At 38.2% G+C, this 25,527-nt stretch overlaps 2 protein-coding genes across 3 annotated transcripts in view; both read left to right on the plus strand.

Moving 5' to 3' along the window:
• The window catches only part of tlk2 (tousled-like kinase 2), a 30,939-nt gene extending 21,955 nt beyond the window's left edge, over positions 1–8,984 (plus strand). For both annotated transcript variants that reach the window (XM_052138771.1, XM_052138772.1), the window contains 6 exons: positions 843–932; positions 1,081–1,250; positions 1,344–1,479; positions 3,772–3,883; positions 4,002–4,109; positions 7,208–8,984. In XM_052138771.1, coding sequence (XP_051994731.1) covers positions 843–932; positions 1,081–1,250; positions 1,344–1,479; positions 3,772–3,883; positions 4,002–4,109; positions 7,208–7,381 — 790 coding nt within the window. In that variant the 3' untranslated portion in view covers positions 7,382–8,984. The remainder of the gene's footprint in view (positions 1–842; positions 933–1,080; positions 1,251–1,343; positions 1,480–3,771; positions 3,884–4,001; positions 4,110–7,207) is intronic.
• A 7,091-nt stretch (positions 8,985–16,075) lies between these two features.
• Positions 16,076–25,527, plus strand: part of mrc2 (mannose receptor, C type 2) — a 46,728-nt gene continuing 37,276 nt past the window's right edge. The window contains exon 1 of the mRNA XM_052138790.1: positions 16,076–16,357. Coding sequence (XP_051994750.1) covers positions 16,237–16,357 — 121 coding nt within the window. The 5' untranslated portion in view covers positions 16,076–16,236. The remainder of the gene's footprint in view (positions 16,358–25,527) is intronic.

The raw sequence follows: 25,527 nt of genomic DNA on the forward strand, positions 1-25,527 counted from the left end.
ATTAGGGGGACCTACACAATATTAGGCAGGTGGTTTTAGTGTTGTGGCTGATTGAGCAAATACAAAGAGACATTCACCAAAGTTGTGCTCAGTTATTTTTTCCTCTTTAAAAAAGTTGTACTCCTTAATAAATTGTAATTTTGCAATATGTGTTGGAAATCATGACCACTCGCATTAAAAAGATGACTCCAGTCATATCAGTAACCTTATAAAAGCTGTTTTATTCTACATGTAGAGGGTCTGCACATGGGGGCAGCCATTTTTGAATCACATGACCAGCCGAATAAAAAAGTTGTACTCCTTAATAAATTGTAATTTTGCAATATGTGTTGGAAATCATGACCACTCGCATTAAAAAGACGACTCCATTCATATCAGTAACCTTATAAAAGCTGTTTTATTCTACATGTAGAGGGTCTGCACATGGGGGCAGCCATTTTTGAATCACATGACCAGCCGAATACTACTCTTTTAATCTCAGTACCGTCCTGTTATTTGACACTTTCATTCATTGATTAAAATGATCATGGCTGACTGTGAATACTAAATTTCTACAATGGCATCTGAAACTTAAAACTATTGATTTTAAATAATGCTGCATCCAACCTGCTAGGTGTTGGTGTAAATGACACAAAGACAAAAGTTACTGATATTTAAAGTGCACCTTTAAAATATCTGTCTTTTTTTGTCAACTTTAGTCTTCTTTTATACCTGTTCATGAAGTTTTCATGACTGATCATTATAAGAACTCTGGTACTCTGGTGCCATGCCTAGTGAAAAATGTACTAAACTATAAAAAAAATAAATAAAACATTTTCAAATTCCTGTTGATGTTGTTTCAGGCATGCATGTCGAGAATATAGGATCCATAAGGAGCTGGACCATCCCAGAATAGTCAAACTCTATGACTACTTCTCCCTGGATACTGACTCGTGAGTGACCTTGCTCTAATATTGTTGATTTGCAAAAGAAGGATTTCCTGATGGTTTTCTTTGATTTAAAGCCAAATTGCATCACTTGCACTAATTTTCTATATACATTTATAAAAAAATAACTTAATCTCATGTGGGATGTGTGTAGATTCTGCACTGTTCTGGAGTACTGTGAGGGGAACGATCTGGATTTCTACCTAAAGCAACACAAGCTGATGTCTGAGAAAGAGGCCCGATCCATCATCATGCAGGTTGTCAATGCCCTCAAGTACCTAAATGAGATCCGCCCACCGATCATCCATTATGACCTCAAACCAGGTACCCAAAGCTTTCACTTAATATACTGAGGTGTTATATGCTTTAGCTACTGTTCAACTCCTCTGTTGAGCATTAACCTTTGTGATCGGCTAGGTAACATCCTGCTGGTAAATGGCACAGCATGCGGAGAGATAAAAATCACAGACTTCGGCCTGTCCAAGATCATGGACGATGACAACTATGGGGTTGATGGCATGGAGCTGACATCACAGGGGGCAGGGACATACTGGTGAGTTGATTCCCACATATACACTCACCTAAAGGATTATTAGGAACACCATACTAATACTGTGTTTGACCCCCTTTCGCCTTCAGAACTGCCTTAATTCTCCGTGGCATTGATTCAACAAGGTGCTGAAAGCATTCTTTAGAAATGTTGGCCCATATTGATAGGAGAGCATCTTGCAGTTGATGGAGATTTGTGGGATGCACATCCAGGGCACGAAGCTCCCGTTCCACCACATCCCAAAGATGCTCTATTGGGTTGAGATCTGGTGACTGTGGGGGCCATTTTAGTACAGTGAACTCATTGTCATGTTCAAGAAACCAATTTGAAATGATTCGAGCTTTGTGACATGGTGCATTATCCTGCTGGAATTAGCCATCAGAGGATAATGAGTACACGAGACTCATCAGACCAGGCAACATTTTTCCAGTCTTCAACTGTCCAATTTTGGTGAGCTCTTTCAAATTGTAGCCTCTTTTTCCTATTTGTAGTGGAGATGAGTGGTACCCGGTGGGGTCTTCTGCTGTTGTAGCCCATCCGCCTCAAGGTTGTGCGTGTTGTGGCTTCACAAATTTGCTGCATACCTCGGTTGTAACAAGTGGTTATTTCAGGCAAAGTTGCTCTTCTATCAGCTTGAATCAGTCGGCCCATTCTCCTCTGACCTCTAGCATCAACAAGGCATTTTCGCCCACAGGACTGCCGCATACTGGATATTTTTCCCTTTTCACACCATTCTTTGTAAACCCTAGAAATGGTTGTGCGTGAAAATCCCAGTAACTGAGCAGATTGTGAAATACTCAGACCGGCCTGTCTGGCACCAACAACCATGCCACGCTCAAAATTGCTTAAATCACCTTTCTTTCCCATTCTGACATCCAGTTTGGAGTTCAGGAGATTGTCTTGACTAGGACCACACCCCTAAATGCATTGAAGCAACTGCCACGTGATTGGTTGATTAGATAATTGCATTAATGAGAAATTGAACAGGTGTTCCTAATAATCCTTTAGGTGAGTGTACATATACTTTAAATTGATTGTGGATTTATACATTTACTTACCTAATCTCCTCAGTGGTAGACTGGGCAAGTGTTGGGGAAAGCTGGTTGAAAGCAGTCATTATTTTTGCAATTCCATTTGTGGTGCAGAAATTACACCCTTCACCTAAAGCCAAGCGCACTACGCAACTTGGGTGATCTGCGCACACTTAACAACTAACAGTCTTTTATGTTTGGTCATGGTGGTGCGCACACTACACTACTGGGTGTATCAAATACACCAGTGGTTCTCAACCCTGTTGCTGGAGGCCCCCCAACATTGCACATTTGTATATCTCCCTTTTCTGACACACCCAATTAAGGTCTTGGAGTCTCCACTAATGAACTGATGAGTTGAATCACGTGTGTTTGATTAGGGAGATAACCAAATTGTGCAGTTTTGAGGGGCCTCCAGGAACAGGGTTGAGAACCACCGCACTACACAACCATTTGTCCCGGATGAAACCCTGCTTTTACACCGGGATTTGAAGATGTGTTTTGTTTTATCCAATCACAAGTAGACCTGGTCATCTCTTTTAACTACTTATGTTTGTATTTTGAGGAGAAAGTCTCTGATTTCATGATGGGATACATCAATCATTACATCAGTGTATAACTGCATGATGATGATAAAAGTATGTAAGCATAATATGAGCACAAACGTGACGTTTAGAGCAGAAATCTGAGATATTTTAGTGGAATGCCTGATGTGTGTGCTTCTCAACTCTGTCAGTGCATGTTGATCTCAGGCATATGGAGGAAGATCTGTGAAGTTCCTGTGCATGTATTTAAAAAAAATAATTTAAATCCTCACATAACCGGCAATAGCTCAAACTGATTGACCAAATGCATCTTAAAGATACAAGCCCAAAATTAAGTAACAAACTCAAGCACATAGCAACATTAAAGCTTATTCCTGAAAACATGTCAACCACATGAAAGGGCTTGCAACAGTTGATTGCACTGATTTGCACAGAACAAAAAGAAAAAAAAAAACGGTGTGCACATCTGACAACATCTAGATATCAAGAAGGTTTGAAATTCATCTTCGTCTCTGCGATAAGTCTGGGCATGTCGCAGAAGTGTGCACACTACACGACCATCGGTTGTGGGAACTGAGACTTCTCGTCGCGGACCAGTCACCGACTCAGAAAATGAGCTTGAGTCATGTAGTGTACACTATGCTTTAGTGTTAGTGATCTTGTATAGTTTGACTTCAGGAAAAGAAGTGCTTAATGGAAAACTCATCTCTGTGCTCCAGGTATCTTCCCCCAGAATGCTTTGTGGTTGGAAAAGAGCCACCCAAGATCTCCAACAAAGTGGACGTTTGGTCTGTTGGAGTAATCTTCTACCAGTGCCTCTATGGAAAGAAGGTAAAAGACAAACACAGACACATTTTCAAATACTGGCTGTGCTTTCACTGTCCATTGAGATATATTTCTCTTCTGTGCTTTCACTGTCCATTGAGATATATTTCTCTTCTCCACACAGCCGTTTGGTCATAATCAGTCCCAACAGGACATCCTCCAGGAGAACACTATTCTCAAAGCCACAGAGGTGCAGTTTCCTCCCAAACCAGGAGTATCGCCTGAGGCTAAGGTATTTCTACTTGAACGTGTTTTTTGTCTAGTGTTTGGTGTGTTCCCAGAGCATCATGAAACAAGAGTTGGCTCACAGTACTCCTTTAGATTGGAATTGCCTCATGAAGGTGTTGCCTGCAGTTTAAAAATCTTTAGATTCTCAAATGACAAAAAAAATCATATTTTTATAGTTATTTCAGGTAGGGGGGGAAAGTCATACGATTTTTTAACAGGTGTTGTCTTCGTCCACAAGAGGGCACAATTGATCAATATAAGCCAATCCGTACCCCTATTGTTTACTGCAAAGAATGTATCTGGCTGTTACACAACAAAATTGTGTAAATGATAAAGTCAATATTTAGCCAGTTCATATTCTCAAATCTTAAGTAAAAAATAAAACGATAAAAGAAACGCTTAAATAGAGTTCTATGTTACCTTAGTATTGCACAGTAGCATATGCCCGTGCCATAGTACTACAAAGCTTCATAATGCCGGCAGTACCACAGTGTGCTCTTATTAGCAAGATGCTCCTAAGAGCAAGCCAAGGCATTGTCAAGACACAACCTGCCAAAGACCTCCACCTACTCGAGTTTACTCGAGTCTCTCTCTTTAAATTTTTTATCCAATCATGCGCTAGGCGGACATCTTTAACTGTTGCACAGTCTCGTTTTTGTTATTTGTTTTTTTTTTTCAGCAGAATCTATGCATTTTTGTTAGACGCTGTGTCAAATTAAAAGGAAATTCAGCTTTTAAACACGCCTTGAGACACCTGCATTCTGAGTTACACTTTGCAATGCATCTGTTTTAGCCCAAGAATGTGATCGGTCTGAACAACCCATAAGTCATCATCAGTGCTTGGCACACATCCAAAATTTGAATGTGTATTTTTATTGAATATTCAAATTTCGAATTTTATTTTGACAGCCTTACTGCCAGGCACTCGTGTTTTTAAAAAGAACATGAAATTTGGCTTCATTTGTTATCTTTTCTGTCTTAATTGTCTAAATGTAAATCCTGCCCTGTTCTGAAAATTGACAGACCCAAATTTAAGATTTGACATTTTTATGGTTACGCCTGCTTTACATGGATGTTTTTGACTTGCATACACAATAATGTTTTATTTTACCATTAGATTGGCATAAAATGCCTGCTTTGCCTTTTAAAACATACTCAGAAAAGAAAAAAAAGTCAGTCAAAATACGGGCTCCGTCTAATAACTATTTTAATAATCGGTCTATCTGTTTATTATTTCTTCTATTTAAATACACATTTTATTTCCTGTATTTTATTCAAAAACTTAGCATCTTGCCCATTGTTCTACATTAAGCAATATGCTTATTAAAGTCCGTAAAAAGCTAATCTAAATTATAACGATATTGTTCCTTGCCTTGCATGTAAGATATTAATTAACTATATGGTTATTTTGAAACCTAAATTTAACATTCAGTAACTAACGTGATCAAAATTAATATTTTTGGTAAAAATTATTTTACCCTCTTTCTATTCCTTTGGTGACAGGCATGCACATAACCTTGCTGTATGAAGTGGTTTGTTTAATGGTGACTGACATATTTGGACAAACTGTATTACAAAATGTAATACTCCTAACGTTTACAGATAAGAATAAGTACGTTTTCCTCTGGGGAAAACGTCTCGACTCCATTGAATAGCGCAAGCAATCTGTCAGAGCACATGACAAGTCAACCTGGGGACATTTATTTTTATACTTAATGACCTTCTTTAACATTTTTAAGTGCTTCCATGACTTAGACATTTTAAGTTTCACTTGTGGGATTCTGCCATTTGACTGTTTCTGTTGCGGGGAGACTTGCCATAATACTGACTAGTGAGTCAGATTGGCTTATATTCGGTAATGTCTCTGGAACACTAATCTTCATTGTGTGCTTCCGTTAAAAATGTTTAAAAAAAAAATCCTTTTAAATACACAGTCTGGCCAGAAAAAAAGTTGCATATTCTAATATTTGTTGGACCGCCTTTAGCTTTGATTACGGCATGCATTCATCATGGCATTGTTTCAACAGCCTTATGCAACGTCACAACATTTATTTCCATCCAGAGTTGCATATATTTTTGGCAGAGATCTTGTATTGATGACGGGAGATTCATGGGAGTTGTGTGGTGGTGAGAGTCAGAGTGGTGGTGGTGTAGTGGGCTAAAGCACAGAACTGGTCAACAGAAGGTTGCCAGTTCAATCCCCACAGCCACCACCATTGTGTCCTTGAGCAAGGCACTTAACTCCAGGTTGCTTTGGGGGGGGATTGTCTGTAATAAGTGCACTGTAAGTCACTTTGGATAAAAGTGTCTGCCAAATGCATAAATTTAATTGAGAGTAAAGTCTTCTCCAGCACATCCCAAAGACTTCTAATGGGGTTAAGGTCAGGAATTTGTGGTGGCCAAATCATGTGTGAAAATGATTCTTTATGTTCCCTGAACCACTCTTTCACAATTTGAGCCTGATGAATCTTGACATTGTCATCAGTGTTGTCAGGGAAGAAAAAAATCCATTGACTTCATTTTATTGCCACATAACATTGGTGAGCCTAGACCTGACCAACTGAAGCAACCCCAGATCATAACACTGCCTCCAGAGGTTTGTACAGTGGGCACCATCCCTGACGGGTACATCTCTTCATACCCTGACACGCTCATTGCTTTGGAATAGGGTAAATCTGGACTCATCATACCATGTTGCCTTTTTCCATTGCTCCACAGTCCAATCTTTATGCTCCATAGCAAATTGAAGTAGTGTTTTTTTTTGTGCCAACAGACACCCAAATCAGATCTATAATGTGTGCTGTATAAAAAAAATTAGGTTATGGTTTTTCAGGTTGACAGTTTTTCAAATCTAATGTGGTGTTCTTCACAGCTGACACCTTATTATGTGTTTGGACCCTCATCCGTGGACTGCGTCACTTCCACCTTATTTTTGATTTGTCGATTTGGCAATTTTGCAATACAATTTTTTAAATGGAGTATTTGAATTAAATCGAGTAATGGTGGCAGCCCTACATGGCTTTGAAATGCCATCATAAACTGAATTGTAGCTAATGAAAGGGAACTAAAAATGTAACCAGTTCTCTACCTTGTCTGCTGTAGGCCTTCATTCGCAGATGTCTGGTGTACCGCAAGGAGGACCGTATCGACGTTCACCAGCTGGCCAGTGATCCTTACCTCCTCCCACATATACGCAAGTCAGTGGCCGCCACCGGTAACAACAGCATGGCCATCGCCTCCACCTCCAGCTCTTCCAACAGCAGCGCCTCAAATTGAGAACCCCGCCCATCCTCGCTTGTTTTGATTGGCACAGAGGGGGTGGGGCCATTGCATTTGCTCCACACCTCTCTGCAGTGCACTGGAAGGGGATTCCAACCCCTACCTGCCAAGCGAGGGAGCAGGAGGAAGGGGACAGAGAGGGATGGAGACAAGATGCATCCCCCTCCACCCTTCTTCCTCTCCCAGGTGTCTTGAGGCTTGTTTTATTTTATTTTTGTAATGGGTGGGTAGTGAAACGCCCCCAGAGGGAGTCAGAGAAAGCGGAATTCAAGATAAGGGTGTATTACCTGTGCGAGTAATGCCAGAACTGCAATGGCTCAGAAAGTGGGAAGAGACTGGTATATGCCCTGCACCCCACAACATCAATACCTGCATACACACATATAGACGTATTTATAACAAGGTCAGCTTGATTTTTCTTTAAAAGGCAACCTTTAGATGTTTTTATTTGCTGAGACAAGCCCGCTCATTGTAAGATGCATTCAAGTGTATGATATTTCTAAAGAATCTACAGATGCCCTGCTGACAACAAATTCCATCCCTGCCTCTTTCTTCATTTTTCTTCTGCCTCCGGAACAGGTCCGTGAACTTGTGAAGCAATACTGACAGTTGTGTCAGTTGGTGCATCAATAGTTAACTCCAGTTTCATTATCAAATCAAAAGGTCTTTCTGAAATGTTTTCAGATGAAATGATAAATGCTGAGACCGAATCAGCATCACTGGACCTCTAGGTTAGCTAATTTTACGTGCTGGGAATCAGATATTTGTACTGTATGAGAAATCTAAAGGACAGGACTAGGTCAGTTGTCTGTTTGACATTTGTCTTTGTCCTATTTGTTTTTTGTTTTTACCCCTCGTATTCCTATGACCAAAGCTGAGCTCCAACCAGAAGGTGGTGCTGTTTAAGTTTTTTGTTTTGTTTTTTGCTTTATGCTGTTATGAAAGTGCATTTTAGGGAGAATATCCTTTTAGATTGTTTTAGCGACACTAACCAATGGCCCCAAGTGTTCTGTTTCTCATTGTGTAATTGGAGAGACTCTAATGTTCAAAACTGATGTTAAGTTAGATTTGATTTTCCTTTAATTGATTGAAAATGTTTAACCTCTCATAAAAACAGACTCAAATGCATTCAAAAATACACACTCATATGTTTAAGTCTGGTGAAATGGCTAATTGCCAGACCCTGTTCAACTGTGGGAAAGAACTCACTAGAGGGGGCAAAGCTAGATCAGGGGTACAGGGCAGAACTGGGAGTGAGAATTAAATACTATTGGTTATAAACATTGTGTTGTGTCTGGTTTATTTTGTTTCCAGATACTGGAAAACCACAAAATTTATGTTGCCTTTTTTATTTTTGACTAAAAGGTATTAAACAATTTTTAATTCTGCTATGTCACTTGAACGGTCATTTTCAGATCTTCGATTTGGCAGCTGTGTTTGATTTAATTATTTTGATCTTAAATTGTAATTTATCAAAATGTGTTTTGAATTTGGTGTGTATTTTAACTGGCTTGCCAGAATAGCTTATGTTGATTCAACAGAGCCGACATCCTATGAACTTTTTAGGGTTTTTTCTAAATCCCTAAACCGAGACCAAAATGTTTTACACTCCTCCAAGAGCTTTCAAGCTACATCTACCAAACTAAGCAAAGACCTTCAGATTGTTCTGGAATAGTGTGCGATGTCTTTTTAACAGATCAGATTTATTTTTTTCACACAGTGGACAGTCAAAAATGGGAAAACATCCCATAGACTTACATTGACAGAATGTTTTAATGGGCCAACGGAATGCTCGTTAATTCGAACTCCAGTTGTCAAAATTTCAAATGTAAACAAACCCACAAAAGGCCTTCTCTGCTTTAAAGATTATGACAGTTCACCCAAAACTGAAAATGTGGTAATTGTTTACTCACCCCTGTGTTACAACCCTATAGAGCTGTTCTGCCGTGACGTCAATTTGTAGGCAAAACCGGAAGTCTAATTTGCAATTGGTTCCCTCTGGATTTTCCTATGAGTTTTTATAATGGGGTTTTTAAACTGAGTAAAATAAGGTCTTTGGTAAGTAAAAACATTACTTGACGATACATTGAGGTTTTGATCTACAACATAAAATACACCTTTTCATACCTCAAATGTGAAGCTGCCATGTTTTATTAAAGTACGTAATTTAATACAGCTTCAAAGTTAACGTTTGAGGTCTGAAAGTGTGTAATTTATGCTGTAGAAACAAAAGTCCACGTATCGAGTAATATCTTAACACCGACCTTATTTTACTCTTAAGTTCAAAAACCCATAAGAAAATCCCAAGGGAACCCATGGCAAATTCTCTTCTGGATTTGTGGACTACTACCTGAACAGTTTTGTATGAATTTATTTTTCTTAACACAAAGGGAGAAATTGTGGGGGAAAAAATATGCTCCGTGATGTCATACAAGTTTATGGTTCATTAATGCGAAACAAACTGAAATGTAATGTATTATTTAGTAAAAATGTTCACTGACCATTGATCTCCTGGGTGCGTTCATGAGTCTGCACTCGAGCTTTACAGCTTCTAGCACGAGAGCAACAGTAGTTACACAGCATGCATGAGATGGGCTGCTTCAACAGGACCACTAGCGATATTAACGACAGAAAACAACACAGCTGCACACAAACCAGAGAACAGAACTTAAAAACATGTCTGAAGAGTTCGCAGTAGAAGAAAATATGCATTTCATCGGAGTCCTCCAAACAGAAATGGGGCTGAAGGTACAGTGATACTGTACCTTCTATTATTGTTACTAAAGTGTTCTAATCTTCAAACGAAATATAAAACAAAGGCAGCCTGAGTAAACACAAAATACAGTTTTCAAATATATATACAGTCACCTAAAGGATTATTAGGAACACCTGTTCAATTTCTCATTAATGCAATTATCTAATCAACCAATCACATGGCAGTTGCTTTAATGCATTTACGGGTGTGGTCCTGGTCAAGACAATCTCCTGAACTCCAAACTGAATGTCAGAATGGGAAAGAAAGGTGATTTAAGCAATTTTGAGCATGGCATGGTTGTTGGTGCCAGATGGGCCGGTCTGAGTATTTCACAATCTGCTCAGTTACTGAGATTTTCACACACAACCATTTCTAGGGTTTACAAAGAATGGTGTGAAAAGGGAAAAATATCCAGTATGCGGCAGTCCTGTGGGCAAAAATGCCTTGTTGATGCAAGAGGTCAGAGGAGAATGGGCCAACTGATTCAAGCTGATAGAAGAGCAACTTTGCCTGAAATAACCACTCGTTACAACCGAGGTATGCAGCAAAGCATTTGTGAAGCCACAACACGCACAACCTTGAGGAGGATGGGCTACAACAGCAGAAGACCCCACCGGGTACCACTCATCTCCACTACAAATAGGAAAAAGAGGCTACAATTTGCAAGAGCTCACCAAAATTGGACAGTTGAAGACTGGAAGAATGTTGCCTGGTCTGATGAGTCTCGATTTCTGTTGAGACATTCAGATGGTAGAGTCAGAATTTGGCGTAAACAGAATGAGAACATGGATCCATCTTGCCTTGTTACCACTGTGCAGGCTGGTGGTGGTGGTGTAATGGTATGGGGGATGTTTTCTTGGCACACTTTAGGCCCCTTTGTGCCAATTGGGCATCGTTTAAATGCCACGGCCTACCTGAGCATTGTTTCTGACCATGTCCATCCCTTTATGGTCACCATGTACCCATCCTCTGATGGCTACTTCCAGCAGGATAATGCACCATGTCACAAAGCTCGAATCATTTCAAATTGGTTTCTTGAACATGACAATGAGTTCACTGTACTACAAATGGCCCCCACAGTCACCAGATCTCAACCCAATAGAGCATCTTTGGGATGTGGTGGAACGGGAGCTTCGTGCCCTGGATGTGCATCCCACAAATCTCCATCAACTGCAAGATGCTCTCCTATCAAGATGCTCTCCTATCAATAAGTTTAAAACATAAAAAAAATACACCTAATTAATAATTAAAATGTGGTTAGAGATTAGAGTGTGCAATGAGAGATTACCTCTCCCTCTTCCTCCTCCTCTTCTTTCTTCCTCCGATGGATGTTTCAAATCGGCTTGCCTATGTCTTTTTACAAGACAGTAACAAATTGCATGATGCATAATGGCATTAAGGCTGCATAAAGTATAGTGCCTTGAATTCTAACCAGATGATCTATTAATATTTAGACAGGTCTATGAGTAGTTAAAAACAAATGCCGGTCATTCTTGTCCAGTTATTTTGTTCATTTGTTCAGTTTCCAGCCAAAAAACTTTAGGCTACGTGAGTCACTTATGATTCACCTAGCGTTCATTCACGTTACGTCCATTTATTGCGCCACTTTCATTAATCTCTATGATCTGAAACATCTGAAACTCAGTCTTACTAAAGCCATAATTATTTCTATAATTACGTTCTGTAATATTTAATACATTTCGGCGCCTAGGCAAGGTTACAAACAACTTTCATGTTTGTCAGTATTTCCACATTAGTTTCATGTTGAGAAGACAAACATATTTACCAAAGGGATCAGCATCATAAGTGTCCCAATTTTCAGTGGATCAGTACCCTTGCCAGTGCCCCAATTCGTGTTCACTAAATACTGATCCACGACATATGGAGCTGATTGAGACACAGAGTATGTTAATCAGAGTTTTTGTTGTTGTTGTTGTTGTCCTAAGCATTTGTGACGAGCAATGGGCCATTCTGTCGATTGCTTGGTGCTTGGTATCTATATTTGGCGTCGCTTCCGGTAACCCCGTCCAAAATGCGATGCGTGGTGCGAGCGCTGCTCCTGGGTTTTTGGTAACCCCCTCGGGTAAGATGGTGCCCTATGCAGAATGTGTAATATGCTAATGGGTTGAAGCGAAACAAAACAAGTTTTTGCTTGAACACCCCATCTCGTAAGTGCTGCTAAACACCGGATTCACACACTCTTTGAGAGGGGCATGAGCGAGGCGTGAGCAACGTGTCACGTTTGGGATTTCACATTGGCCACGTCTCTTTTTTAGGTCCCTATGGCAACGGCCGGACAATCTGTAGATTACTATCAAGCTAATTTTTCTAACTATGCTCTTATAGGGTTGGATACTGAGGAGCTGATTGAAACTTTCAATAAATCATGTTCTTCTGCTTTAAATGTTGTTGCTCCTGTTAAACCCAGGAAAACTAAGCATAAGGGTCCCCACCTTGTTTTAATGACACCACCCATTCTCTCAGACAAGAGTGCTGAAAGGCTGAGAGTAAGTGGAAGAAAGACAAGCTCCAGGTCTCCAGGCATACAAGATTCCAAGAGCCTGTTTAAATAACTATAAAAAAAAAATCTGTGAAATTGGCCAAATTAAATTTCCTTTCTAAATTGATTTCAGAAAATGTGAACAGGCCTAAAGTGCTGTTTAAGAGCGACTGAATCTGTGCTACTTCCCATGTCAGTTGCCTCTCAGGAGGTGTACGCTGAGACCTGTGAAAAATGTCTGCACTTTTCTAACTATAAAGTCCAAGAAATTAAGGCCTCTATTAAGCCCTTGAAATTTCATTTACCACTGGTAGCTCAGTCTCTTGGCTGTTCAACATGATTTCAGACAGTCTCCTCAGCCCACCTTGTTGATTTGGTGTCTGTGATGAAGAGTTCTAATGGCAAGGCTGATGTTCTGCCTCCAGGTTTATTCAAAAATGTTTTGCTACATTTAGCCCTATTATCAATAGCTTACTAGCTAGTGGGGTAGTTCCAGTTAGAGATAAACATGCAACTGCAATTGCTCAAAAAACCACATCTTGATCCTACTGTATATACCAACTATAGGCCCATCTCCAATTTGCTGTTCATTTCTAAGCGGCTGAAAGAGGTTGTTTATTCTCAGCTAAACACATATTTTTACTCCTTCAACATTTTGGATAAATATCAGTCTGGCTTCAGAATGTTTCATAGCACAGAAGCTCCTGAAGGTCACTAATGATATTTTGCTCACTCTTGATTTGGGATCATGTAGTTTTATTGGATCAGCATTTGACACTATTGATCATATAAAAGGCTGGAGTGTATTGCTGGTATTCAGGGTCTGGCTCTGCAGTGGTTTGCCTCCTAACTAAAAGAGAGCAGTTTCTGATATTGTTCCACCTCAACAGCCCCACTATCATGTGGTGTGCCCGAGGGCTCTATTCTGGGACCATCATTGTTCACTCTTCCACTGCGCACCATTTTTCAGAAGTTCAATATATCCTATCACTGCTATGCTGACGACTCCCAATTTCATTTGCCAGTCAGACCTGGTAGTAGCTGCTCTGCTGCATCTAATTTAAAGTGTTTTGTATTTTAGTGTTTTGAGGAAATTAGATGTTGGATGGCAGATAACTTTCTGCAATTAAATGAAACCAAGACGGAAGTGATGATCTTTGGCCCGCCTGGTTCGTCCTCTGTCATCGAAGCCCAGTTAGGGCCTCTATTACCTTAGACACATAAGAATGTCAAAAATCTTGGGGTCATTTTTGACACATCATTACTTTTCGAAAGACAAATATGTGCCGTTACGAGAGGATGTTTTTTCCAGTTAAGATCAATTACAATGTTGAAACATGTTCTTACTAGTCAAGATCTTGAAACTGTAGTCCATGCTCTCATTACCTCACGGCTGGATTATTGCATTTCCCTGTATGTTGGCTTGCCTCAGTCATCCTTTTCTCAGTTGCAGCAAGATTTTTAATGGGGACTAGATAAACTGAGCACATTACACCTGTACTGGCTTCCCTGCACTGGCTACCATTCAGGTATAGATGTGATTTAAAAATTTTGATCTGTGTCTCCAAAGCCCTGTCTAGTCATGTTCCACAATTAATTTGTGACTTTTTTTAACCCATACTCACCTCCTAGAATGCTGAGATCTTGTAACCAACTTTTTCTATCTGTTCCCCGCTGTCGTTACAAGTCTAAGAGAGATCGAGCATTCTCTGTTGTTGCCTCCAAGCTTTGGAACAGTCTCCCTACTCGTGTGAGGTTGGCCCCATCCTTGTCTAATTTTAAGACTTCTCTTAAAACTTATCTGCCTTCCATATCTTTTAATAATATCTAGAGTCGTTTTATATAAAACTTGATTGTTTTAGATATTTGTTTATACTATGTCACTCTTTTATCTATTTTGTACAGCACTTTGGTTTAACTGTTGTTGTATATAAATGTGCTTTAAAAATAAAGTTGATATGACTGAATACCAGTGATCCGCCTCTTCAAAACTGTCTCTATATGTAGGCTATACAACACTGGCAAAAGTCCAATGCATGCAGGCATTGTAGAGTACTGTAGGTTTGGTAAAAATATTTTTTTCTGCTTTTGTTTCTTTTCTATAATCTCCTGATTATTTTAATTGTCTACTGCACCCAGAGCCGTTGTGTTCAGTGTGAGCCGCAAGGAAAAGAATAGGCTGCGCCGAAACTATCCACTCAACCAGAGCATGGGCCACTTCTATTTAAAATGAATGGGAGAAATCGGAACGCTCAACCAAGAAGCTCTAGAGGTCAACGGTCAATGGATGTAGAAAGGAAGTCCCACCTTACAGGTAAAAGAGCCAATCACCTTTTAGATACAGACATTGCCTGTCAATCACTTAGCTAACCCACATGCGCATTAGCTTTACAAGCCGGGAAAATTGCGTGTTTTAGCATAATATGAGGTAAAGAAGGACAATTTATGATTCCAATATTATACAATTTTATTGCTGATTTGAAACATAATTTTCATAATCAGATCAAACCTTTCTCTCATCTCCCCATCCTTCACTATGACCAAACACTGCAAGGCAACCAATCTTTATATTAATTTATTATTTATTATTAAAGGAAATATAAAAACAGGAAATGGGGAAATAGTGGGACAAAAGGTGGAATTGAACCCGGGTCATCTGCATTAAGAAGAAGCACAATCACACATCGTTACACATTTTAATTCAACTTTAATTCATGGCCTGTGTAAATGTAGTTGCAATGGAACATATTGTACCTCAGCTTCTTGCCAGAAATAAGTTGGAACATTTACTTAATTCATTACCCATATAACACATAATACATCTCTGAGATTCTGAGCATTCCAATAAAATTAACGCCGGCTAAACATCTTTAAATGATCAGATTTACAAACATTCTAAATCATAAACGTCACAAAGACATCTGCTGAATATTTAATTGCCATCCGAGACTTATTGGCATGCCTCTAGACGTTTTGCAGATGAGCAAACAATGTAAACGCACGTCTGGGTGACGTACGTGTGCTATGAGGGAAATTCCTTCTTATTTGGTCAAAGTAGACTTCCAAGTTTGCATTTTCTTCCCTCAAGTGAAACCTGTGTTGAATGAGTCAGTAACGCTAAAGAGCAAATATAAACGACACAATGAACGATAACTTTTGATCTCAGACCGCATAGTTTGCGGTTCAAGGAAATCTGGGATTTTTATTATTATTATTGTTATTTAAAAATTTTTTTTTTTAAGACAAACCAATTAGGCTACAGTCCTAAAAACGGATAAATTTCGTCTCAGTCCTGATTTGTGAATTTCCTCAGAGGCAAAAGTTTCTAACTTCTAATAAATTCTCTACCACTCTATCTATCCCGGGTGTCGGTCGGTTTGTCATTCAAACTCATTTCTCCGCCTTCCTTCACTTGCACAGGACTGACTGTGCGCGTGTGCGGTGAAAGTGTGCGATGTGTGCAGTTCATTCACTCCGAGCTCATCACAGTCCACATAGCCACGCTGACATCCTTCTCTCCTTCTCCATTCCTGCTTTTCTCTCTACAGGAGAGGGGCAAATTAGCCGTTGTTCTCTTCGTTTCACCTTTCCGCGGGCATGCATCAACACGGCAACGGAAACCGGGAGTGCAATTGGAGACGCCCGTGTATGATTGTTTGCAGATGCACTTTATATTTATTTTTGGTGTTAAGCCTGGAGTGGAGCACCGTGCACTCAGGTAGGAAACATTTGTAATGGTTCATTATGGTTCACTGGGTGTCTTCTGCAACTGTGGGCAATTTCAAGTCCCAGAGTTGTTGTTTTTTTCAGTAAAAACAGATTTAAACCTTTTTTGTTTTGTTATGTGAAGGTCACATAAAAACGGACCTAGAAACTGTTACCAAGCCATCGTCATATATTTTGGACCTTTAAATGCCTTTTTTGGACAGCCTTTAGATTGTATTGTTTTTACCATGTCCCAGACCCAGACTTTAGATATTAAACGTCTGTGTCGTCATTTCCAACACACCAAAAAATGTAGCCCCTTTAAAATTTTTTTTAAAAGTTAACAAAGTCGACGAAAGTGTCAGTGAAGAGCGTGAGATGAAATATGAGACAAATGATGTTTGAAAAAAAAAAAAAAAAAGGGAAATATCACTTGTGAGCTGAATATTTTATTGGTCATCATTTCCAATCAAGCTTTAATGTTGCCAAATTATGCAGAAAATGTGACAATTATTTAGTTGTGTGTATTAAGGATACATTAAATGTTAGCTATGAAATAAGCCTCAGCAAGACAAAGGAGTCGACCATTTTATTTCAAAAACTTTCACATGTCATTTCCATCACTATCATTTCCACCACATAATTCTATTAAAAACAAAACAGAATTTGAGGAAATGACACTGTGGTAGGCTATATGATAAACATCTCTTGTGATGCGTATACATACACTGTTTGATATTGTTAGTCGACAAATTAATCAACTAGTCAAAGTGTAAATAATGTTTTAATGAGACTTAGAAATCCATAAGTTCACTAACACCTCATTTTGACCTTCTGCCTTTTCTCTCTTTTTTGTTGTAATGGTTATTGAAGAGTTCTGTGATTTAAAAACAATACTAATAATGAGGGTTTGGTTTTATTTGGAGAGCTGTGGTGTTGTGTCGGCTCTGTGGCTGCACTGATGTGAAGGAATGCCACGAAAGTCCAATCTCTGAGTGGATCCAGATGTGAGAGGAGGAAGAGGGAGCAGGGGGAGGGGAGTGCTCTGCTTTTATGTTTTATAGCGCAAATTTTAGTGTGTGAAAGGACATTTTTGTCCATTTTAAATGGTCATTCGTAATGCTTGTTTGCAGAAGCACTGTTGGTTTCTCACTGCCCTGTTAAACTGTGTTCTCGTGTGCTTTATTTGCTTCAACCCACGAGCAGATGTGCCCTAAATTATCCGATTATACAATAATGAGCACAGCTGACTGCTGTCCACCGTCTCGGTGGTCTTATGTCGTTTTTAGTGCCTCTCTGAACTCCACAGTTCAGCAGATACACAGGATACATTTTTGCACCTCTCTGCCAGGGACTGTCACGACCCTATTAAACAAGAAAGAAAAGAACGACGTTTAGAGGAACCTTGCACTGTTGTTAAACACCCCAAAACACGTCATCTAAAATCTGACTGGGGGAGACTGCTGTAGTGGCAATCTAAGGAAATTCAGATTCTGAATTCTGAATGAATTATGCTTTATCACCCCATTTATATTTGTGTTTTAGAGCAACTGTAACTTTGCAGGCTAGCACAGATACCCGATCCTTGAAACTGCCTTCATTATTATGGACAAAAATATGTGTATTCTTACTGTTAAAATGTAATTCTTTAAAAGGGGTAGTTAACCAAATAATGAAATTCTCTTATTATTTAATCACCCTTATGCCACCCCAGATATGACTTACTTTCTTGCATTCATACATGATAATAATCACAACGTATGTATGTATGTACATATTGTATGTAATATTACATCTTACATCTGCACAGAAATTAAGTGAGTGAACAGGTGGACTTGAACTAAATGCTAGCCATTATATCCGTAACATGCATTGCGTAACTTGTGTTGTGAATACGTTGTTTCTGGAAATAACATGCTACACGCGATGAAATATCCTAAACTGTCTAAAATGTGGGAAATTAAAGCATGACGAATTCAGAATACAGCAAACTAACTTATAAAGATTAGCTAAAAGTTCAGTATATTCATTATATGCTATTATTTCATGATATTCACGATATATAAATGTTTGAATAGTTTATTAAAGATTGGACTGTTACAGTTTGACAGTTTGCACATAATTATCAACTAAAATATAATATTTTCATTGAGTAAAATTATATGGTATTTTAGTAAGAGTAAATCTGACTAAAAAGATTTAATGACATAACGAAAAATTGACTGTAGTTTTAAAGGACATTTTCATCCAGAAGACTCAATAATTGTGTAAAAATGAACACTGGGTAGGAGAAAGACAAGTATTTATACATCCAAAAATCAGCTTTAATGTGAATTTCAGGTAACATGAAAAGGCCATTGAGTTCAGTGTTATCATTGAGTTTTTGGCTCTTTGGCTCTCATGAGACCCAGCATAATGGCAGTTACTGTGAAAGGATTTTTAAATGTTATTTTAGTGTTTAGAGCACAAGATTCACTGTATAAAAATGGCATATACTGTATGCACTCAGAGATATTCACAAAAAATGATGTCCTCGAGAGGACAAAAATGAATTGCTGGGTCCCAGGAGGTAAAACTCAATAAACAGAGAATATTAAAATACAATAGATAAAAGAAGCAGTGTAGGTTAGTGGGGTTTACACCCAAACCTGGGAGTAAACATTTACTTTAGATCTGTTTCTAGCTTATTTGGGGTTGGATCGGGAGCAGACAAACAAATGCCGGCCGGAATTTCCTGTGTGTTGGTCAACCTCTGTGTTTACAGAACAAAAGGATAATCTATGCAAAAACCCTGACCTCTTTTTGCACTCTTTTGCTCCCTTTCTCCTCCCTGTCTCCCAGCTGGCTTGTTACCTCACTCCCCCCAACTCAATGTTTTTCTGGACTCTCCCGTATTATATCTCCCCTCCCGAAAAATGGGGAAGGAGAAACAAAAATACATCTGTCATAATAATAAAAGATTTGCTTTGGTAGCTCAGAATCAGGGTTCAAGAAAACCACATACCACCACATGACTAAGCTCATACACCCTTCTATGGACTACTGGTCCCCCCTACTTAGAGCTGGTTTCTTCTATGTTTTCTTTTTTGTTCTTATTTTTATGGGATTTGCACCCCAAATTCAGAATTCTCATCAAATAGTTTTTAATATGTTGGCAAACGTGAGCGGTGTTCCAGTTAGACATAAGCGATTTGAAGAAGGTTCAAAAGTATAGTTCCATACGTTAAAGTATAAAGTCTCTGTTTCATGAAAGTTAGTCTGTAAAATCAGCAAAACAGTTTTTTAGTGTACAACCCCTGACCCTTGTTAGACTCAGAACATGGCTAATTGCTATGGTAATGGCATTCCTCCTCAGGCAACAACCAATCCGCTTCTAAAGTGCTAGTTAGCTTTCTGCTCCGATTAAGTGATGTGGCGTACATTGTTTATGTGCTAACTTGACTGTTTCAGACGGGAAATCTTACATCAGACCCGTTTTTTTCCACTTTAGATCCTTAAATACGCAACAACAATTTATCAGGAACATTTCATCAAATGTGAAGAAAAGCCTGCACAGATTTCACCCACGCTAGTTGTATCAATGTCATCATCAGCATTATATAACTAATGATCTGAAATAATTCATATGGCTGTGCAGCTTCCTCCATGCCTAACCATCTGGATTAAGAAGCATTAATGCCAAAACCACAGACTGATAAATAAGTTCTTCCTGTAAGCTGTCAGACTACTCAATAGTCAGACTACTCCAAACAGATCTCACGAGAATTTGTCACAATAGCTCAAGGTGGTGAATTAAATTGTACAAAATCGTATGAGTTTTACACCCACCAATGAGAGACGCTTCCCTCTTGTCCTTGTAGTTCCCGATGTGGCATTTGATCCATGTTGATCCAAAACTGTTTTTGTATCTTTAACCCATAACCCATCCCTAAACCTAACCATAGAGTGCAAACAAACCATGACATTAATGTTAATAGGGCTGATGTGTAAAATGGAAGAAAGCAACACTTCCGAATGTGTGTTTGTGAAGCATATGTGATTGGATGATATGCAAGTTGTACGTTTTTGTGCGAATAATCTCATACGAATTGTGACTGACAAACATCTTATGGACTGTACACTTGGGCTGGGTGTTATATAAAATTATATTATCGACATTAGGGGAAGGTATTTATACAGATTTCCTGATTTAATTTTCATTCAGAAGCTCTTGATTTGATTAGAATTTGATTTAGTTTCAGTTCCAATTCATATTTCAGTTGCGATGTCCATTTTGCTTGCATCCATATGAAAGTCATTTCTCTCAGCTAATACTGTTAATTATACAGGGAACCTACTAACTTGGTAAATGTAATTTTTTTTTAATTTTGTTATTAGTTTTTTGGTCACATTTGATTTTTTTCAAAATGTACAAATTCTGTGTATTCCTTTAATATGTATTGAAAGTGCTTATATACATTTGTTACAAATTGCATAGTTTGTAATATTTACAAGTATTTACATTTGATTTGTAAACGCGTGCTAAAACGGTACTGTCTTTTTAAGAATAGTGGCAGGTCAGCGAGCATATAACAGAAGTATTTTTGTTGAGCGCATATTAACAAGCGAGGAGTCACATGGCTTCATCCATGCTATGTGTGATTAAAATGAAATGATTCTATTTTTTTTGTTGTTTTTGGTGCGTAAAGAACAGAAAGGATATTAAAAGGGACATTATTCAATGAAAAATTGATTGCATGGATTTCGTCTTTGGACACACATTACACGGAACAAGTCAACCCAATCTTTACTCTCAACATGCAGCAAAAGGATCTCGTGGTAAACTTTTTCGCCACTATACTACTCAATCACTGGTGAGAACATTTAGCCAGTGGTTAATCATATCTTTTTAGTTACATAGCTTGAAATTTGGTTGCAAATGTGAGTGATTTTCTCACATTGTAGAGGGTTGAGAAAGGTAGATCTTGGGATTTAAAATTCGATATCAATGCTGTTCGAAAGAAGATTGCGATGCACCAGAAAATGTATTTTTACCAAGCCCTACTCAATATATGTGCCAGTACACAAAAAGTAGGCTACTCATAATGCAACATATTTATTTATCTTTTCACACATTTTCTGCCGCTTTACAGTCACTTTAATGACATTAAACCCTTCACATTGCAACGTGTCTACCCGCATTATCAATTCACTCTTTTTTTATACATTGTTTACTGCTTATGTGACTTCCTGGGCCAGCTGTTATGGTGATATTGTGTTTCATGTTACACCATAGTTGTGGAAGTTAGAGGTCATTTAGGAGATGCTTCTGTTCTTAGTGACAGTACACTTATTACAGGGACAATACCCCAGGGCACAATTATGATGATGGCTCTTAGCACACTCCTTGCAGGGATTGAACCAGCAGCCTTCTGGTTATCTGGCTTAAGTTTTAACCACTATGCCCTTCCACCTCAAGAAAACCGCAGAAAACATACATTTCATTTATTTCCTTTCACTTGGCCTGCAGTGAGAAAAATAAGAATAAGCTTTAGTTGATTGCTAGCTCCCTGATAAAGCCAAAGTATACTTAATCAGATTAGCATACATCAAACAAAAATAATAGGATCAAGATCAGACTTGATAAGTATATATTGAAGGCATAAGGTATTGGTACATGGTACATGTAATAGATGTGTAATTGCATATGTATAACACATATGTCTTCTATTTTACTTTATGAATTTGGTAATTATATAGCTCATTATAAATCTGTTTATGTATGATCTTATTACTATGAAACATCATTAAAATATCATTTTTATTTTAATTAGCCAGTCTCATTAATGCCCTGATTCTTTATAAAAACATTAAGAAGATGCTCAAGAAATGTCTGAGCCTACTCGTATCTAATGACTAATTTATGCTTTCCCTTCATCTGTCGGATGTAGTGGAAAAAAACGCTTTGATGTTTGTGACCACGCTTTTTGTACCACCCTTCCTTCTGAAATATAGCTCCCTAGGGTCTTGCCTCCACCAATCACATGGATTGTTCAGGTCACATGATGCCCAAGATTCTTTTGCTGTTCTGAAGGCAGAGAGAAGCAGAAAAGCATAGACAGAATCCTGTTTTAATCCTGGTTTGTCACGGATTGAATGTCATTAATACGTGGAATCATAGCCTCATGGAAAGAGTTGTCCTAATTGGATTTCTTCACTTTTATATGATTCAGGATTTCTCCATTTGTGTTCTGTTGTCAAGGACAGCATCAAATGATCAATTTCGATCTACTGTAAAATGTGCATTTAATGTATGTGTCATAGACATAAATATGTACCATACTTATTATATTTTACATAAGCTGTTGAAAAATAATATTTTGTGGGAAGTAGCAGATATATTTTTGCTAAACATAATAAGGATCATAAATCAATATTTTTTAGTTTTTTCAATATGTAAATATAATTTTTTTATTAAATTCTTCAAAATAAAGGCTTAAAGGGGTCATGACATATTTATTTATTTATTTATTTATTTTAAATAATTTTATTATCTTTCCTGTGGTCCATTTACGTTTATGCATTTGGCAGACGCTTTTATCCAAAGCGACTTACAGTGCACTTATTACAGGGACAGTCCCCACGGAGCAACCTGGAGTTATGTGCCTTGCTCAAGGACCCAATGGTGGTGGCTGTGGGGATCGAACCAGCAACCTTCTGATTACCGGTTATGTGCTTTAATCCACTACACCACCACCACTCCATTTATAATATTAGTATAGTTTTTATGCACAAAAACATTCATAATTTAGTCATATTTAATAATTTTCCACCCCGTCTCTGGCCGTCTGTCTAAAACGCTCGGTTTTAAGCTGTCTGGCCCTTTAAGACTTCAATGTAAATGGCCCAACAGTGGCTAATTGATTCGCTAACATCAAGCAGCCCTTCCAATAGAGCCATATTTAAAATGCAGTACACCACTTTTATAGCACTAAATTTTAAGATTAAAATATAACACATCCAACACATTAAATCTGAATATATTAAACTGTTCACTCAAACAGCATTATAAACTATCAAACAGTCATGATATGTGAAATATTCATGAATTAAATTCTTTACTTATGGATTTGCAGTCCAGTTGTGTTTTAACTGCCCCATCCTTCAATAACAGTTCTTGTGACTGTTCACAAACATACAATACGCATAATATTCATTAATTTAAATGTTTGATTTTAAGGACATTTAAGTTTTATTTTTCTACGATAAACAATTTTGATTCTGTGATGGGATGTCACTTGATGCCCAATATAAAATCTGGGTCTTGAAGCAAAACCAGTTGAGAACTACTGATCTAAATAACACATACATGGTCATAATCAGGTATATGTGTTTATCCTTACTCTAATGTGAGTATACGGTACACATCTCTATAATGTATGGGTGCAGGGGGTTCACATTCCATTGTGAAACTGGGATAAATGTGTGTGCTTACACGAGGAATATTGCCAAATATCACCACTGCCTTAGTGCTTTTTTTGTTTTCGTAAATGATTACCTATATTTTGCAGTCAGACATATGTGTTCCAAAACCACAGTCTAAAGAGATGAAAACAGAAAGTAAAAGAACACAGCATGAAATGCTTAATTTGGAATTCACTGTATGCCATAGTAAAGCAGCTGTTATGAAATCCAGAATGCACTAACCTGAAACTCTAGATTTGCCTTAAACAATGACTTTTCATCTGAAGTCAGTGTTTAGCAACCAAATCAAGTCTATATTCATAGGTGTAGATAACACACAAAAAATCCTACAACAAAGAACTGTGGGACTGCGTATACATGATTTGCGCTTTGCTTGTGTTGGCTACGATATTCTTTTTGTTGAACATGTGAGTGGGTGAAAAGGGGGTTTGCTTATCCTACTTCAGTAATAATATACAATGAAAATAGTTGTGAGACAAAAACACAGTTTCGACTCATGACTTGAAATTTGAGACAAATTTTGTCTGTCGGATCAGTCGTTTAGTCTAATGTTGGGTAAAACCATTAGAAACCTATGTAAATGTTTATGTTTGCCATCAAAACACCATCAGCAATTGATATAACACTAGCCTTCATTTGACTTTGATGGGGTCTTGATGATCATACCATTGTTATTAATTGCTTTCTTTTTTCCACACTTTAAATTTCACGGATATCAAATTTATCGTCTAAGATGGGGTGGGATAAATGTGCAATATGTAACAATTTTCAAGCTGATGTGTGAACGGCTTGTAACGCAACGTAAAAAATTAACCCTTCCCTTTGCCTATTAAAGCCTCTAGACTGATTTTCATGCAAACGGAGCTCGTCCCTTTTGCTTGGAAAATCCAAAGGATGTGACGTTTATGTCAACTGACCCTGAATTGGCGTTCTTATTGGACAGGTAAGCTTACATAACTGCAAAGCATGTGAAATATAGTGCCATAAGGATTGATCTGTGTAATTTTAGCTAACTTGATCTTGCCTGCTAACGCTGACGAATTACAAGCTACATTGCTTCGTAACTTTCAAATAATTTCAACAATATTCTCTTTATACTAAAAGTCAGGTATGTAGGATAAATGTAAGCAAATACTAGGGATGCACCGATCTGATACCTGGTATCGGTCCAACGAGTCCGATACTGTTTGTTAGTCATGTTCATTACTGTCAAGCTCCAAAAATGACAAAAGAACCATTAAAACACAATTAATGTAGTTAATTTGACTCGTGCATTTTGTACAAAGCCACTTGAAGATGTGCAATAGCTCTGTGAATCACAAAAGACTGTTTAATAAGTTAATATATAAAATGCACACGCAGCTCCAGCACATTATTGAAAAGCGTTGCTCTGTTTACTCACACATGTGCCTATTTTTTAGCCTTCACAGCGGTCTGCAATATTTGAGCACTACTCACAAACAACATCTCAGATGTAGATGCTCAAAAGTTCGGTGCACTTAGAATATGCATTTAGAACGACACTGAAGGTCCATTTTTACCAGAATTTGTATAAGAAGCAAACTAAACTACTGTGAACTTGCCTACAAACAGGCACATACAGGACTTCCTGGAGAGTTCAGAATGTCAAAATGAAAGCGAAAGGGTTTAAATATTAAAGGTGTCATGGAGGCAGAGATATGAACTCAGTAGCAGGGTTTATTGAACAGATGATTGAAA

This window comes from Xyrauchen texanus, chromosome 12, assembly GCF_025860055.1.
Source record: "Xyrauchen texanus isolate HMW12.3.18 chromosome 12, RBS_HiC_50CHRs, whole genome shotgun sequence".
NCBI classification, from domain to species: Eukaryota; Metazoa; Chordata; class Actinopteri; order Cypriniformes; family Catostomidae; genus Xyrauchen; species Xyrauchen texanus.